Below are 19,454 nucleotides of genomic sequence, written 5' to 3' on the forward strand. Positions count from 1 at the left end.
TTCCATCCAAATATATAAGAACATGATTAAAACAGGAACTGAACACAATATCAGCGGTGGAATTAAACACATTGCTTTTTCCTGCTCCTTTCCGGACATGTAAACACGCTAAAAAATGAACCTATCATGTAATTGTTTAAGATATGAAGCAAAAATGGCAAATGTGCACAAATAAATGGCTCACAGCCAAAAGTCCATTCAGCCTAATCACAGATTAAAGTGACTTTCACTGGGAATATCTCTAGGATGAAAACATATGCTTGCAACTCCAGCACAGCCACATATTTGGAGTAAGTGCTAGTACAAATATGTGTTGCAATCAGCGAGGCAGGAATTGCTGTTATGATTCCTGGCATGAGGGATTATTCCTATGGGGGAGCAGCAGGGGGTCAGCGCAGAGATCAAATATTTACAACAGGGGAGAAAACATTTTTTTTGGGGGGGGACTTTTCTGCTGGACACACAAAGGATTATGATATTAAAAAGTTTGAAATGCCATTTATTGGGAGATAAACAACTCGGAGATAATATAAACATGTTTTCCTCAAGTTTGGCACAATTCTTTGAGAAGCTGCCTCGATAATGACTGAACATTTCAATACTGCTGTTAAACATTTTAAATACATTATTTTTATTTTTTTAAATACTGACAGTACAATTTACGACATACAGTACATACAAATTAGAGCAGGGGTCACCAACGCGGTGCCCGCGGGCACCAGGTAGCCCGTAAGGACCAGGGGCCGTACTTATCAAGCTTCTTAGAGTGCCATTTTACACTTAAGTCCTGAGAATTTGCGAAATGTAGTCCTACTCTCCAACTTAAGAATAAAAGCTTTTTATCAACGTTCTTAAGTCTAAGAATCACTCCTACTCTCCACGATATTTAAGAGACCTTCAGAGGTGTCTTAAGTGGTTAGGAGTTGCCAGCAGGGGATGGCACTGAGGCGAGAGAGACGTGCGCGAACATTCAGGGAGCGGAACGATGTTCTGGATTTGTTTGATGACGAGCAGCTGATCAAACGGTATTGTTTAGACAGAGCGGGTATTATTTTTGTCACAGATTTAATACTTTTCGATTCCATGTTGATTTCTGCATGTGGCTGCAGTGGGCTAGTATATATAGAGCCACCCACACCAGTTTCAAATTAGTTGCCAAATTAATGAATTGGAAAGAAAATGTTATGACTGTAGCGTATGTGTGTGGCCGTGAGGTGAGTGACGCCAGTGAGTGTGTGGGCGAGAGAAGAGAGGGAGCGGTAGCGTGAGTGCCGGCGGGGACTAGTTTGTTTTGTATTATTTTGCAGTTTATTGTCAAAATATACACTCCCATTGTCCACTTAAATATTTCCAAGATATTTCTTTATTCTTAGACAACGGATTCCCTTCCGTGATTGGTCATTTCTATGGACACAGAAATGACGTCACCTAAAATTCCATTTACGGCACATAGTAATGTCGTAATTCAGCTCTGAGTGTGACACTTAAGATTCAGTCCTACACTTGGCTGAAAGTGTGAGTAAGACGCTTGATAACTAACTTTTAAGTGCAGCTTTCAGCGAAGAATTTATTTACTCTTAAGTAAACTCTTAGCAGACTTCTTAGGAGTAATTCTAAGAAGCTTGATAAGTACGGCCCCAGGTGTGTTAAGAAGAAGAGTTACAACGCCATCTACTGTGTGGAGATGTAACGACAAGCTACGTACACAGGCAGTCCAAATGTATTTGTGGAGGTACAAATGTACTTGTGGGAGACCGGGCTTTCTGCTCCGCCGCTCCAAGTCTGTGGAACGCTCTCCCTGACCACCTGAGGGCACCACAGACTGTGGATGCTTTTAAAAATGGCTTAAAAACCCGTCTTTTTAAAAAAGCCTTTTTTTTTAGATATATGCATACTTGTTCGAGCTATTTGGCTGTTCTATTTTTTTAAAAATTATATTTATTTTTTAATACACTGTTGCACTTTGAGGTTGTTTACTCAATGTAAAGTGCTTTTTTTTTTACAAATAAAATCTATTATTTATTATTGTGCCATAACAAGAAACATTGTAATAGCAAAAAAAAGATTCTGCTCAAACTGGAAGGATTTTGAAAATGTGAGACAACACTTTGACCTTACAAAGTCAGTGTGTGTGTGTGTGTGTGTGTAAGGGAGATGTTTCCTTGGCTCCACAGTTTGTCTTTGATGCTTGCTCGTCACCCAAAAAGTAAGAGCAGGACGATGGAGGCTGAGTTGACGATGATAAGAGGCACTAGAAACACAAAGAAAGCAAAATGAGGTGATAGTTAACGTGCTTATCCTCCTTAGAGTCATGTTTTTCACAGCCTTTCCACAAACACTTTTCAATAATGTTTTGTCCAATCAAACACAAGAACATAAAATGCAAATATATATATATTTTTTATTATATCTTGAGGTGGTTTGGAAAACTCAAATTTAATATACAGATTAAAAAACTACAAATGTTCAATGTCCTCTGTGGTGGACATTAGACTTACTACAAAATAAACGTTTAACTTTTTATCTTTCTTTTGAACAAAACAGTAGAAAAGATGATGGCTGACATCATTATTCAGTTCTTTTGTCCCACAGGAAAAAGTCGTTTATATTTTTTTCCACCCAAGACAATTATTGAATAATATTTCTGGGTGTCAAGAGGATATAAAGTGACTAAAAAAAAAAAAAAAACAAGTTGTATGGAACTCAACCTCGCATGACAGTTCTGATGGAGCGGATGAGATTGAGGACTTGGACTTTGACTCCTGGGTCATCTCCAAAACCCGACACTCCGTGGTCCACACCTGATGCGACTGCAGACAAACAAAGAACATTAAGTCCGCTTCAGAGGTGGATGATACTACACATGTTGGTATCGATGCGATACCAAGTACAGTAAATTTACTTGGATCTTTGCGATTTTACACTCTTAAGATCAGAATCCCTTTATTGTCATTGTGTGGAAACAACAAAATTGGACAGCAATCCAGCTCAGTGCTTTTAAAACAAACCTACATAAAATAGTCTTAAGACAACAACAATAATAAAACAATTTAAAATGTAAAAACATAATAAAATGTAAAAAAAAACATATTGCACAGTAGATCTTTATCAGAGGTAAGCAAGTAATAAAGTGGTGAGTGTTCAGGTAAGTGCAGAGTTTAGGGCAATGGGCAATATAGCATGATGATAATCAGAATAAATCACAGGACAAATACTTTAAGCAAACCATTTTTTTTGTGTATTAAAGGCCTACTGAAAGCCACTACTAGCGACCACGCAGTCTGATAGTTTATATATCAATGATGAAATCTTAACATTATAACACATGTCAATACGGCCGGGTTAACTTATAAAATGACATTTTAAATTTGCCGCTAAACTTCCGGTTCGAAACGCCTCTGAGGATGACGTATGCGCGTGACGTAGACCGGGGAACACGGGTATGCCTTCCACATTGAAGCCAATACGAAAAAGCTCTGTTTTCATTTCATAATTCCACAGTATTCTGGACATCTGTGTTCGTGAATCTGTTGCAATCATGTTCATTGCATTATGGAGAAGGAAGCTGAGCAAGCAAAGAAGAAAGTTGTCGGTGCGAAATGGACGTATTTTTCGAACGTAGTCAGCAACAACAGTACACAGCTGGCGCTTCTTTGTTTAGATTCCCGAAAGATGCAGTCAAGATGGAAGAACTCGGATAACAGAGACTTTTGACTTCGATACACAGACGCCTGTAGAGAACTGGGACAACACAGACTCTTACCAGGATTACTTTGATTTGGATGACAAAGACGCAGACGTGCTACTGTGAGTATGCAGCTTTGGCTTCTAAAAATTTGATCGCTTGACCGTATGTGCGCAACTTTTTTTTGCGTATGTACGTAACTTTTTTAAAATATATAAGCTTTATGAACCTTGGGTTAGGTGAACGGTCTTTTGGGCTGAGTGATTGTGTGTGTTGATCAGGTGTTTGAATTGTATTGGCGTGTTCTATGGAGCTAGGAGCTAGCATAGGAGCTAGGAGTTAGCATAACAAAGACGTAGGTGTTTTTATGCAGGATTAATTTGTGGCATATTAAATATAAGCCTGGTTGTGTTGTGGCTAATAGAGTAAATATATGTCTTGTGTTTATTTACTGTTTTAGTCATTCCCAGCTGAATACCAGGTACCGTGAGTATGCAGCCTTGGCTGCTAAACATTTGATAGCTTGACCGTATGTGCGCGTCACGTTTTGATTGATTGATTGAGACTTTTATTAGTAGGTTGCACAGTGAAGTACATATTCCGTACAATTGACCACTAAATGGTAACACCCGAATAAGTTTTTCAACTTGTTTAAGTCGGGGTCCACTTAAATTGATTCATGATACAGATATATACTATCATATATACTATCATCATAATACAGTCATCACACAAGATAATCACATTGAATTATTTACATTATTTACAATCAGGAGTGTGGAGGGGGGGTGGGGATATGGACATCAAGTAGTGGACATAGAGAGAGAGAGAGAGAGAGAGAGAGAGAGAGAGAGAGAGAGAGAGATCAGAAGGCATAAGAAAAAGAATCTGCATTTGATTGTTTACATTTGATTATTAGCAATCCGGGGAGGGTGTTAGTTTAGGTTTGTAGCTGCCTGGAGGTGAACTTTTATAGCGGTTTTGAAGGAGGATAGAGATGCCCTTTCTTTTATACCTGTTGGGAGCGCATTCCACATTGATGTGGCATAGAAAGAGAATGACTTAAGACCTTTGTTAGTTCGGAATCTGGGTTTAACGTGGTTAGTGGAGCACCCCCTGGTGTTGTGGTTATGGCGGTCATTTACGTTAAGGAAGTAGTTTGACATGTACTTCGGTATCAGGGAGGTGTAGCGGATTTTATAGACTAGGCTCAGTGCAAGTTGTTTAACTCTGTCCTCCACCTTGAGCCAGCCCACTTTAGAGAAGTGGGTAGGAGTGAGGTGTGATCTGGGGTGGAGGTCTAGAAGTAACCTGACTAGCTTGTTCTGAGATGTTTGGAGTTTAGATTTGAGGGTTTTGGAGGTGCTAGGGTACCAGGAGGTACATGCGTAATCGAAAAAGGGTTGAACGAGAGTTCCCGCCAGAATCCTCAAGGTGCTTTTGTTGACCAGAGAGGAAATTCTGTAGAGAAATCTCGTTCGTTGGTTAACCTTTTTGATTACCTTGGTTGCCATTTTATCACAGGAAAGGTTAGCCTCTAGAATGGAACCTAGGTAGGTGACCTCATCTTTCCTGGTGATGACACTGTCACCTACTTTTATGGTGAAGTGATTGACTCTCTTAAGTTTGATGTGGGACCCAAACAGGATGGATTCTGTTTTACCCAAGTGGATGGATAGCTTGTTGTCAGCGAGCCAGGTGCAGGTTCTACAGAGCTCAGCACTGAGGATTTTCTCCACCAGTGACTTGTCCCTGCCGGATACCAGCAGGGCAGAGTCATCCGCAAACAAAAACAATTCACAGTCACATGCCGATGACATGTCGTTTATGTATATTAGGAACAGTAAAGGTCCCAATATACTGCCTTGGGGGACTCCACAGTTCACCGAGAGGGGGGGGGACACGGTGCCGTTCACCTCTACCACCTGCTCCCTCCCCTCCAAGTAAGACTGCATCCAGCTCCAAGAGGTTTTGTTAAAACCGATTGCTCTGAGCTTATCCAACAGTATAGCGTGGTTAACGGTGTCAAAGGCCTTCTGAAGGTCCAGCATGACCATGCCGCAGTATTTGCCCGCGTCCACCTCATGTTTGATGTGGTCGGTCAGATAGAGAAGGCATGTGTCAGTGGAGTGGTTAGTTCTGAAGCCGGATTGGAATTTGTACATGAGTTTATTAGTGGCAAGGTAACTATCGACCTGTTCATAAACTATTTTCTCCATTACTTTCGAAATGGAGCTGAGAATAGAAACAGGTCGGTAGTTGCCAGGTTCCAATTTGCTTCCTTTTTTAAAGAGGGGAGTTACTCTTGCTATCTTAAAATCTTTTGGTACTTGGCCTTGTGTAATTGATAGGTTTATTATGTGCGTGATGATCGGGGCAATGATGGAGGCAGAGTCCCTGAGGAATCTGGAGGGAATATTATCAAGGCCGGTGGCCTTGTTACGTACGTAACTTTTTTTAAAATATATAAGCTTTATGAACCTTGGGTTAGGTGAACGGTCTTTTGGGCTGAGTGATTGTGTGTGTTGATCAGGTGTTTGAATTGTATTGGCGTGTTCTATGGAGCTAGGAGCTAGCAGAGGAGCTAGGAGCTAGCATAACAAACACGCAGGTGTTTTTATGCAGGATTAATTTGTGGCATATTAAATATAAGCCTGGTTGTGTTGTGGCTAATAGAGTATATATATGTCTTGTGTTTATTTACTGTTGTAGTCATTCCCAGCTGAATATCAGGTCACCCCCGGCTCTCACAGCATCTTCCCTATCTGAATCGCTTCAACTCCCCACTAGTCCTTCACTTGCACTTTCCTCATCCACAAATCTTTCATCCTCGCTCAAATTAATGGGGAAATTGTCGCTTTCTCGGTCCGAATCTCTCTCACTTCATGCGGCCATCATTGTAAACAATAGGGAACTTTGCGTATATGTTCAACTGACTACGTCACGCTACTTCCGGTAGGGGCAAGCCTTTTTTTTATCAGATACCAAAAGTTGCAATCTTTATCGTCGTTGTTCTATACTAAATCCTTTCAGCAAAAATATGGCAATATCGCAAAATGATCAAGTAGGACACATAGAATAGATCTGCTATCCCCGTTTAAATAAAAAAAATTCATTTCAGTAGGCCTTTAATACTCAAACTGTCAAACGAATATTTAGTCGCAGTATGTCCATAGTTAACTCAAAATTAATCGTAGATAAATATAATTTTTCATCATTAGTAGGTGTAACCTAGACATAATCATTTTCAAGTTTTGGTTACTATGACTAGACAATTAGTTTGGAACACCCGAGAGGCCACCACAGTGTATATGCTTTTTTTGTTTTACTTTTGTAGCTGTATGTATTGCATCATCTATTAATGTCTTTAATGTCCTTTGATGTTTCCCTCTTACACACATGCTTATGTGTGCCTTTTAAGCTACCTCCAAGTCAGTACCGATATCCCATTTAAATGTACATTCCGTGTTATTTAAATAGCAAATGCTACTTACTTTTGCTGAGAAACCTTTCTTCGTGCAACACGGCGACGGCGTTAAAGCAGAGAATAGCAGTTTGAATGAGAGAATAAAGAGTAAACGCCATGCTGGCAACTTCTTCTTCGTCTTTGTACCCCGGATGCCGTGGCCGTAAATGAGCAGAAGATGTCGCGCCACAGACATGTTCTGAGGGTACGTACGCAGCATGGAGCGCTACTGCCTACTGGCGCTGACGAGACGCGGGGCCGCCATCTTGGAGTGGTGATCCGCTCCACTCAGTGCAATTCATTTGGCAGGAGCAATGAACTCTAATTCATGTTACCTCACTGAATACCACTGATTTTCACGCGCTTTTTTGTCATACGTGTAGCTATGATAAAGGACACATGTTTTATTATTCATAGTTTGCTTAACAGTAATATAAGAATATTTTCTTATATGCTATAAGTGACCAGATCAAAACTGGGAATATAATCCCAGAGAAGGGGGGAAAAAACCGGTCAGCTATTTTTAATTTGAAGAAACAATATGATGAGGTTATATATACATGCTACATAAACAATGTATGAATACATTAGATATCTATTTTCTTATAGACTGTATCTCTGTTGAGAGTTTATTCTGTCTTAACACTTTGTATTGATATTTTCTATTACATTCTTCCCTTTAATGATCATGTTTACACTGATTGTTTGATATTTATTTTTGATGTATGTCGCTTTGGATAAAAGTGTCTGCCAAATACTTCAACATAAATATATATAAACACCTGAAAGTCTTTATATCAGCTAAAACCACCAATCTGTTTCACTGGATTCAGAATAAAAGCAAATTCTGTCTTACCCAACAATGTTAGTATTTGAATATTGTTACTTGAAGACTTATTCCTGGTTACAATTATACTGTTAAGAAAGTATTGTCTTATACTTTGCCTAAAATGAGAATCATAATCAGTGGCAGCTGGGGAATTTTGTTTTAGTTGTCACAATCATTTATTTCAACTTTATGTTTTTCACGTATGACATTTTCAAATGTAATTTAATTTCATTGACAAGCAATTCTATTATGGTCATACTCTTGTTTGCTAGCAGCTACGATTTCAGTATTATTGAAGATATTTGCTCCTTCTCAACTCTGTGCTAATATTCTTTAGCATCTTTGTTTTCTACCTGTCAACTGTCAGTTTAGCATCTTTGTTTTCTACCTGTCAACTGTCAGTTTAGCATCTTTGTTTTCTACCTGTCAACTGTCAGTTTAGCATCTTTGTTTTCTACCTGTCAACTGTCAAATTAGCATCTTTGTTTTCTACCTGTCAACTGTCAGTTTAGCATCTTTGTTTCCTACCTGTCAACTGTCAGTTTAGCATCTTTGTTTTCTACCTGTCAATTGTCAGTTTAGCATCTTTGTTTTCTACCTGTCAACTGTCAGTTTAGCATCTTTGCTTTCTACCTGTCAACTGTCAGTTTAGCATCTTTGCTTTCTACCTGTCAACTGTCAGTTTAGCATCTTTGCTTTCTACCTGTCAACTGTCAGTTTAGCATCTTTGTTTTCTACCTGTCAACTGTCAGTTTAGCATCTTTGCTTTCTACCTGTCAACTGTCACTTTAGCATCTTTGTTTTCTACCTGTCAACTGTCAGTTTAGCATCTTTGTTTTCTACCTGTCAACTGTCAGTTTAGCATCTTTGTTTTCTACCTGTCAACTGTCAGTTTAGCATCTTTGTTTTCTACCCGTCAACTGTCAGTTTAGCATCTTTGTTTTCTACCTGTCAACTGTCAGTTTAGGCTGCTCACCGGCTCCTCGTCACCACTTCAAGATGGCGGCCCAATTTCTCGTGTCACACCAATGCTGCTGCGTCAACATGTCTATGTGTCGCGCAACCCAGGAGCGCCGTAAATCCCCCACACTTAACGTAAAACATCTTATTTCACGTAATAAATGACCAAAACAAATACTTTTACCTGACGACATTTTACTGTTACGTTTATAGTATTTATTAAACATTTGCTCAATCAGAAGACCATCCCAGCGTCATGAATAGGCTTTTAATTTACACACACAGTGAATTGTAGCTAACAAGAACATATGCTTTTTAAATACATCTGCAATTTATAATAACTTATTTTCTCAGTAAATGACAACTTTATCCATTATAAACAAGATGAGGCAATATTTTTCATTTTCTTTATCAGTTTGACAGCATTTATAATAAGAATAATAAATAATAATTCATGGTCAGACCAACAAAACACATTTAGACAGGATTATTTCTCGCTCGAGACAATATGTACACTTTTGTGGATATATTTTACAGTTTCTATAATATATACAACTGTGATAAACCTCAAAGATCATCACCTTTAAATGAAAGTGAGTCTTTGAAGATATGTTTTTACAAACTGAAAATGCAGCAAATAAGAAGAGATGGTGGATGACAAATAATAGAGGTAACATTCCTTCTGTGTTGAGGGTGAACATATTCACAGTAAATAAAGGTTGATATGTTTTCTCTTATTATCACAGCTACAAAAACAGCAAGAACAGCAACTATAATATAGCATCGTGTTGTATTTACAGCACAGCAGGCCCCATGATGGAAAAAGTCAAGACTTTCCATCTGTTTACAAAACGAGCGGTCGAGGTCCACGGGGAGGACCCAGGACATGTTGGGGAGACTTTGTCTCCCAGCTGGCCTGGGGAGGTCTCGGGAGGAGCTGGACCAAGTGGCTGGGGAGAGGGAAGTCTGCAGGGCTTCTCTGCTTAGGCTGCTGCACCCGCGACCAGCAGAAGAAGATGGATGGAGAACTTCTCAGGTAGTTCAACTTCAGTGGACAGTTCATGGAGGGCTGTGGATTTTTGGGATTGTGGTCCAGCAAAGTCTTACTGGTGATTTCCACCTGATGTCTTTTTTTTGGTAAAGTAACCAGACTGTGCAGGAACTCCTGAGACATGTCTGCATTCTTCTCATTTATTGTGGGGCATCTTTTTTATGGGTATTATTGTGGGATCTTCTTTGATGAAATAGCCTGTGAAGACAAAAAAAAATGTACATCAATAAAATGTCTCATCTTTCTCACTCTTTTGAGAAAATGGTCATGCAATTGTCTTTTCAATTGTTATATTACCTGTATATTATATTATCATACATCCAAAGAATGTTGGTTAAAATAAAAATAAATACCTAATTGTATGTTAGGCAAGTTAGCCATCAACTTGTACGTGAAAAGTATAATAATCAAATGCATAGGCAATTGTGTAATAATATCACTAATATTTATCATATATATTTATTTACTGTTACAAGCAGCTGTGATGTGGCCCTCAATGAAAACCTGTTTGACACCCCTGCTTTAACTCATTATATTGTCTTTATTTGAATAAAAAAAATCAAGGCCAAAATAATAACAAAAAAATGTTTTAATAATAATATGAAATTCTTTGTGAAGTAAAAAATATTATAAACCAAAAATAATTAAAAACATATGACACCCCTCCTTTAACTCATTACATTTTATTTATGCAAATAATTTTAAAAAAAAGAGCAAAAAAAAAGAAAAAATTATTTATTTGGGAAGTTAAACTTTTAAGAAAAATATAGACACAAATATAATGAATGAAATCAGTGTATAAATGAAATAAGTTTATTTGAATGAAATACGTTTATTTCGGTCATATAATCAACCATTTTGTGTGATCAGTTTAACAGTACAGATTATACATATTTAACAATAATAAAAAAATATATGACACCCTTTAACTCATTAAATTAAATTTATGTGAATTAAGAAGTAATGGCAAATTAAATAAAGGCAATTTGGAAATATATTACCATCTTTGGGAAAATAAACTTCTCATGATTTGCAAAAAAAATAAATATTTATATATATATAATGCCTGTAATACACCTTTTTTATTTTAGTAATATTTTCACAATTTTTAATCATTGTATATATATATATATATATATATATATATATATATATATATATATATATATATATATATATATATATTATACATACAATGATAAAAAATTGTGAAAATATTACTAAAGTAAAAAAAAGGCGTAATACATATATAATACACCTTTTTTATTTTAGTAATATTTTCAAAATTTTGAATCATTGTATGTATATATATATATATATATATATATATATATATATATATATATATATATATATATATACAATGATTACAAATTGTGAAAATATTACTAAAGTTAAAAAAAGGTGTATTACATATATAATACACCTTTTTTTATTTTAGTAATATTTTTCAAAATTTGTAATCATTGTATGTATATATATATATATATTATACATACAATGATTACAAATTGTGAAAATATTACTAAAGTAAAAAAAAAGATGTATTACATATATAATACACCTTTTTTTATTTTAGTAATATTTTTCAAAATTTTTAATCATTGTATGTGTATATATATATATATATATATATATATATATATATATATATATATATATATATATATATATACATACAATGATTACAAATTGTGAAAATATTACTAAAGTTAAAAAAAGGTGTATTACATATATAATACACCTTTTTTTATTTTAGTAATATTTTTCAAAATTTTTAATCATTGTATATATATATATATATATATATATATATATATATATATATATATATATACATACATACATGCAATGATTACAAATTGTGAAAATATTACTAAAGTTAAAAAAAGGTGTATTAAATATATAATACACCTTTTTTTATTTTAGTAATATTTTTCAAAATGTTTAATCATTGTATGTATATATATATATATATATATATATATATATATATATATATATATATATATATATATATATATATATACATACATACAATGATTAAAAATTTTGAAAAATATTACTAAAATAAAAAAAAGGTGTATTATATATAAATGATAAATGATAAATGGGTTGTACTTGTATAGCGCTTTTCTACCTTCAAGGTACTCAAAGCGCTTTGACAATATTTCCACATTTACCCATTCACACACACATTCACACACTGATGGCGGGAGCTGCCATGCAAGGCGCTAACCAGCAGCCATCAGAGGCAAAGGGTGAAGTGTCTTGCCCAAGGACACAACGGACGTGACTAGGAAGGTAGAAGGTGGGAATTGAACCCCAGTAACCAGCAACACTCCGATTGCTGGCACAGCCACTCTACCAACTTCGCCACGCCGTCCCTATATATAATACACCTTTTTTTATTTTAGTAATATTTTTCAAAATTTGTAATCATTGTATGTATATATATATATATTATACATACAATGATTACAAATTGTGAAAATATTACTAAAGTAAAAAAAAAAGATGTATTACATATATAATACACCTTTTTTTATTTTAGTAATATTTTTCAAAATTTTTAATCATTGTATGTGTATATATATATATATATATATATATATATATATATATATATATATATATATATATATATATATATATATATATATATATATATACATACAATGATTACAAATTGTGAAAATATTACTAAAGTTAAAAAAGGTGTATTACATATATAATACACCTTTTTTGATTTTAGTAATATTTTTCAAAATTTTTAATCATTGTATGTGTATATATATATATATATATATATATATATATATATATATATATATATATATATATATATATATATATATATATATATATACATACAATGATTACAAATTGTGAAAATATTACTAAAGTTAAAAAAAGGTGTATTACATATATAATACACCTTTTTTTATTTTAGTAATATTTTTCAAAATTTTTAATCATTGTATGTGTATATATATATATATATATATATATATATATTATATATATATACATACATACATGCAATGATTACAAATTGTGAAAATATTACTAAAGTTAAAAAAAAGGTGTATTAAATATATAATACACCTTTTTTTATTTTAGTAATATTTTTCAAAATGTTTAATCATTGTATATATATATATATATATATATATATATATATATATATATATATATATATATATATATATATATATATATATATATATATATATACATACAAATATCAATTATACATGCAATGATTACAAATTGTGAAAATATTACTAAAGTAAAAAAAAGGTGTATTACGATCATTGTATGGATTAAAATGTAGGATAATAATTACTTAAAGTATGACATTCATAAAAAAAAGCACTCACCTTTTGGGCTACTTATTAAGATGCGAGCTGATCTTGTCTTTTCTAATGATGTTTGCATATGGAATCTGAAGAAGACAACAACAGAAGTTATTAATAATAATAGACAGTACATGATGGTGTGCACACGAGGGTGTGCAGCAAGTGACAGGACAAATGGTGTGTGTCAGTCAGCTGCTGTGATGATGGATTCAGACGCTGCACAGGAACTTGTCACCCGTGAAAGACAAACTAGCAGCAATTGTGTGTTTCATGTGGACGCACAAATAAGCAACAACAGAATTGTGTGTTTCATGTGGACGCACAAATAACAGTCCAGTCTTTATTACTGACCCACAATGGCAGCATTGCTTCATTTCAAAGTCATCTTATTCTTCTCTTACCATCTGCAACTGCTGCACCATCTCTTCCCTGTAGGCCAGCTCTCTCTTCATCTGGTCTTGGAAAGTATCTACAAGGATCAGACAAAAAGACAAATGTGAAAAGTGTAACAAATAAATCAATAATGTGAAGAAAGAAAAGAACTCACGGAAGACAGGAAATGGGGAAGTGCCCTTCAGAGCATGAAACTCTTGCTCCAGTCTCCTCCGGAAGTCAATTTGCTCCAACAAAACCTTCTGGAGCTCCTCTGGAGGAAGCAAAGACAAAAAGCAAAATGATCACTAAAATGCTAGATATTGTAAATCGAGGGTCTCAAACGCCCATATTTTGTGGCCCGTGCAGCTAAGAGTGAAATAAATGGCAGCAGTCTAGAAAGTACACAAACTACAACACAAGTGCAGACACAACAATGACAAACACACATTGGGCAACACAAAGAGCAACTTCCTGTAAGCAAGCGCAAACTCAACATTGTCAAAATTCAACATTTTTAGATTAAATTGGACATTTATAACGACTTGCTTCTAGCTTTGATTGATTGAAACTTTTACAAGTAGATTGCATAGTACAGTACATATTCCGTACAATTGACCACTACACTGCAAAAAGTCAGTGTTCAAAAACAAGGGAAAAAAAATACAAAAATGAAGGGTATTTTATTTGAACTAAGCAAAATTATCTGCCAATAGAACAAGACTTTCCAAAACAAGTAAAATGAGCTAACCTCAATGAACCCAAAAATAGCTTAAAATAAGTATATTCTCACTAATAACAAGTGCACTTTTCTTGGTAGAAAAAACAAGTATGAGACCTTTTTGCTCAATATGTTGAAAAATATTCTTAAATGAAGTAAAGGCTAGTGCCATTATCTCGACATATATATATATATATATATATATATATATATATATATATATATATATATATATATATATATATATATATATATATATATATATATATATATATATATATATATATATATATATATATATATATATATATATATATAATACATACAATGATTACAAATTGCATTACATTTCTTGAAACCAGCAAACTTATACTAAAAACTAATTTATTGTTCATAATTGAAAGGCAACAAGGCAACTGCTTATTACTCTCGGGGTCTACGAGCTGCTCATATACATATACACACGTATACTGTGTATATATATATATATATATATATATATATATATACACACACATATATATATATATATATATATATATATATATATATATATATATATATATATATATATATATATATATATATATATATATATACACACATATATATACACACACATATATATATATATATATACACACATATATATACACACACATATATATATATATACATATATACATACACATATACATATATACATATATATATACACATATACGTACACACATATATATATATATATATATATATATATATATATATATATATATATATATATATATATATATATATATATATATATATATATATATATATATTTAATGTCACATGTTAAATGTTTAAATATTAACTGTCATTTTACTGTACTGTGCCAACTGTACTACTATATGAGTATGTATGTTCTATTGTTTCATTGGAAATAAAACAGCAAAGTCCATTTGGCTGTCATCTGTTTTAATTATGAGACACAATTGTGTCAAAGTCAGGATTTTTTATTTACATGCTCGAAATAAGAAATGATGACTTTAAAAAAGTAGTTTTCTACTTGTGAGTGTTGATGACACAGCTTTGCAACACTTGATATTCTAGTTTCAAGCATGTTTTACTCAATATACAGTGTTTCCCACACATTCATTTATTTGTGGCGACCCGCCATGAAAGAATTACGTCCGCCACAAATAGATTTTTTAGTTTTTTTAAAAAAAAATTTATTTTTATTTTTTGTCCTGTCCAGCTTCTCAGGCAAATCATATAGTTGATGTAGATGCCCATATAGGCTGTTCACATTTACTTTACAAAAGAGAAGTGTAGGATACTTCTCTTGTTGCCTTATTTCTATTTGACCACTACTGTTTTCTGTTTATTTGTTACTGACTGTGGCAGGACACCTCTGCCTCTGTTTCACTTTATGTTGCTGGTAAATAATATGCTTGTAGTAGTAGGCTAAAGTTAAATTATTTAGTATGCACTAATTAAAGGGGCAGAGCTTTAAGAGACATTTTAGCTTTTATATTTTATAAGATATATTTTTTGTAAGAACCACAATTAATAAATATATTTCAGTGAATAACTTATTGTTCAAATCTGTATATAAATATGTACATAAAGTGTTGTAATTATATTGTAAAATGGATGGACGTTTAAAACAAAACTGTTATTATTAATTAGTAAGTATACATTTTTTGAGCCTTTTTTGGGGAAATTATATCATTGTAGTAAATTATGCAAATTACTTGATGATATCATGGTGACCACGCCCATAGCCACGCCCCCACCGCCACAGGTATCTTGGCAGTTTATGGGAAACACTGATATAGCTCATCAAATCTCAGCAACAAGCTGTAATATCTCACTGAGATCATTTAGGAGCAAAACACTTCAAACAAGTCAAACACTCTAACGTAAAATCTGCTTAGTGAGAAGAATGATCTTATCAGACAGAAAATAAGCAAATATCACCCTTATGAGATATTTCATCTTACTTAGATTTCAATTTTTGCAGTGTAGATATTGTAAATCGAGGGTCTCAAACGCCCATATTTTGTGGCCCGTGCAGCTAAGAGTGAAATAAATGACAACAGTCTAGAAAGTACACAAACTACAACACAAGTGCAGACACAACAATGACAAACACACATTGGGCAACACAAAGAGCAACTCCCTGTAAGCAAACGCAAACTCAACATTGTCAAAATATAACATTTTTACATTCAATTTGACATTTATAACAACTTGCTTCTAGCTTTGATTGATTGAAACTTGTATTAGTAAATTGCACAGTACAGTACATATTCCGTACAATTGACCACTAAATGGTAACACCCCAATAAGTTGTTCAACTTGTTTAAGTCGGGGTCCACGTTAATCAATTCATGGTAAATGAAGCTCAGGTAAATGAAGTTGTTGTTTACCTTTCTCCATGTTCTCCACGTCCTTCTTTAGCGTGACCGGAGAAGCAGCTCCTTGACTTTGATCTCCTGAAGACACAAAGACAGTTTCACATGAATAAATATCCAATGGATGAGTTTTTCAGGAGCTGGAGGTTGACATGTCAGTGTGGAGTTGGAGGGTGTCGTCATCACATCCTGACATTTAAGGTGACCACTCATATGGACCCCTCAAAGTCAGCCGGAATAGAACCCAGGACCCCAATGAGGCTAAGTGATACAGGACATTAAAAAGCCCCAATTGATCAGCGTCTTCTTGAGTGCTGAGCAGTAGTTCAAGATGTGGCCTGTAGGTGTCAGTGCATCCTCAGGAACACAAACAACTTTTCAACGTTGTGGTCATGAAAAAAGAACATTAGGAGGCTTTGATGAAATAAGGAGAGCAAAAGTTGCAGTGGGGAAGCTAAGTTTGAAAATATTTAGGCAATTGTACTTTTGCTCTTCTTTTGAATGACTGGAAATGGTCAGACTTTTTTTTTAAACTGAAAATGAGGCCAGACCACGCAGTATTAGGACCATACAATAATGATATTGTGCAATATATAAGAAGGGGCGTCACAGACAATACACATTTTGTCTGTATTTCTTTGTGGTCTCCAGCCCTTTGTTCTTCAACTGTGGTTGTTTTTAAAGTGTCATGACGGGAGGGGGGGGGGGTTTCGCAGCTGGCTGCAAAGTTTGTTCTCCCGAGATGCAAAGTGACTTTTCCGGACAAGGGTAACAGGTAGGAACATATTTTAAAATCAATTAATCCTACACAGCAGAAATGACAGGAACCAAAACAAAAGGAAAGCGTGCCGTTCACACGAGGCAAAACAACTCAAGACATGAAACACGAAACTATTGACATGAAAACCTCACTAAACTATGGACATGAAAACCTCACTAAACTATGGACATGAAAACCTCACTAAATTATGGCATGAAAACCTCACTAAACTATGGCATGAAAACCTCACTAAACTATGGACATGAAAACCTCACTAAACTATGGACATGAAAACCTCACTAAATTATGGCATGAAAACCTCACTAAACTATGGCATGAAAACCTCACTAAACTATGGCATGAAAACCTCACGAAACTATGGACATGAAAACCTCACTAAACTATGGACATGAAAACCTCACTAAATTATGGCATGAAAACCTCACTAAACTATGGCATGAAAACCTCACTAAACTATGGCATGAAAACCTCACTAAACTATGGACATGAAAACCTCACTAAACTATGGACATGAAAACCTCACTAAATTATGGCATGAAAACCTCACTAAACTATGGCATGAAAACCTCACTAAACTATGGCATGAAAACCTCACTAAACTATGGACATGAAAACCTCACTAAACTATGGCATGAAAACCTCACTAAATTATGGACATGAAAACCTCACTAAACTATGGCATGAAAACCTCACTAAACTATGGCATGAAAACCTCACTAAACTATGGACATGAAAACCTCACTAAACTATGGACATGAAAACCTCACTAAATTATGGCATGAAAACCTCACTAAACTATGGCATGAAAACCTCACTAAACTATGGACATGAAAACCTCACTAAACTATGGACATGAAAACCTCACTAAATTATGGCATGAAAACCTCACTAAACTATGGCATGAAAACCTCACTAAACTATGGCATGAAAACCTCACTAAATTATGGCATGAAAACCTCACTAAACTATGGCATGAAAACCTCACTAAACTATGGACATGAAAACCTCACTAAACTATGGACATGAAAACCTCACTAAATTATGGCATGAAAACCTCACTAAACTATGGCATGAAAACCTCACTAAACTATGGCATGAAAACCTCACTAAACTATGGACATGAAAACCTCACTAAACTATGGACATGAAAACCTCACTAAATTATGGCATGAAAACCTCACTAAACTATGGCATGAAAACCTCACTAAACTATGGCATGAAAACCTCACTAAACTATGGACATGAAAACCTCACTAAACTATGGCATGAAAACCTCACTAAATTATGGACATGAAAACCTCACTAAACTATGGCATGAAAACCTCACTAAACTATGGCATGAAAACCTCACTAAACTATGGACATGAAAACCTCACTAAACTATGGACATGAAAACCTCACTAAACTATGGCATGAAAACCTCACTAAACTATGGCATGAAAACCTCACTAAACTATGGACATGAAAGCCTCACTAAACTATGGACATGAAAACCTCACTAAACTATGGCATGAAAACCTCACTAAACTATGGCATGAAAACCTCACTGAACTATGGCATGAAAACCTCACTAAATTATGGACATGAAAACCTCACTAAACTATGGCATGAAACAAATAGCATTAACTATGGAGTCGCATGAAATAAGCAAGACTTACTGTGGCAAGAAAAGAGCAGCAAGAACTATGGTAACGCATGAAAACAAGCGATGGCGCCAGGACGACTAACTGGCAAAAACAGGCTTAAATAATAGTCTCTAATTAGAGCAGGTGCATGAGGCAGGTGAAACTAATCAGTCGTCATGGAAACTAAACAAGGATGCACA

General features: G+C 34.4%; 2 protein-coding genes across 4 annotated transcripts in view; both read right to left on the reverse strand.

Moving 5' to 3' along the window:
• Positions 1-1,991: 1,991 nt before the first annotated feature.
• On the reverse strand, positions 1,992-7,320 carry ier3ip1 (immediate early response 3 interacting protein 1). Its single transcript, XM_062031726.1, has 3 exons — positions 7,180-7,320; positions 2,709-2,810; positions 1,992-2,251 (listed from the first exon to the last, which is right to left on the reverse strand). The coding sequence occupies exons 1-3, from the start codon at positions 7,268-7,270 to the stop codon at positions 2,196-2,198; spliced, it is 249 nt and encodes an 82-aa protein (XP_061887710.1). The 5' UTR covers positions 7,271-7,320; the 3' UTR covers positions 1,992-2,195.
• A 2,745-nt stretch (positions 7,321-10,065) lies between these two features.
• The window catches only part of skor2 (SKI family transcriptional corepressor 2), a 33,945-nt gene continuing 24,556 nt past the window's right edge, over positions 10,066-19,454 (reverse strand). For all 3 annotated transcript variants that reach the window (XM_062032243.1, XM_062032244.1, XM_062032242.1), the window contains exons 5-9: positions 16,864-16,929; positions 13,901-13,999; positions 13,755-13,822; positions 13,375-13,439; positions 10,066-10,189 (exon numbers count right to left, since the gene is read on the reverse strand). In XM_062032243.1, the coding sequence (XP_061888227.1) occupies positions 13,383-13,439; positions 13,755-13,822; positions 13,901-13,999; positions 16,864-16,929 (290 nt within the window). In that variant the 3' untranslated portion in view covers positions 10,066-10,189; positions 13,375-13,382. The remainder of the gene's footprint in view (positions 10,190-13,374; positions 13,440-13,754; positions 13,823-13,900; positions 14,000-16,863; positions 16,930-19,454) is intronic.

Source organism: Entelurus aequoreus, linkage group LG21, assembly GCF_033978785.1.
Source record: "Entelurus aequoreus isolate RoL-2023_Sb linkage group LG21, RoL_Eaeq_v1.1, whole genome shotgun sequence".
Lineage (NCBI taxonomy): Eukaryota > Metazoa > Chordata > Actinopteri > Syngnathiformes > Syngnathidae > Entelurus > Entelurus aequoreus.

Bases quoted from the DNA above. Each gene is read 5' to 3' on its own strand.
- ier3ip1 (XM_062031726.1), bottom strand. From the start codon at position 7,270: ATGGCGTTTACTCTTTATTCTCTCATTCAAACTGCTATTCTCTGCTTT. The intron at 2,811-7,179 runs GTAAGTAGCATT...GTTTGTCTGCAG, and splicing joins AGAAAGGTTTCTCAGCAAAA to TCGCATCAGGTGTGGACCAC. The intron at 2,252-2,708 runs GTTGAGTTCCAT...TTGTGTTTCTAG, and splicing joins CATCAGAACTGTCATGCGAG to TGCCTCTTATCATCGTCAAC.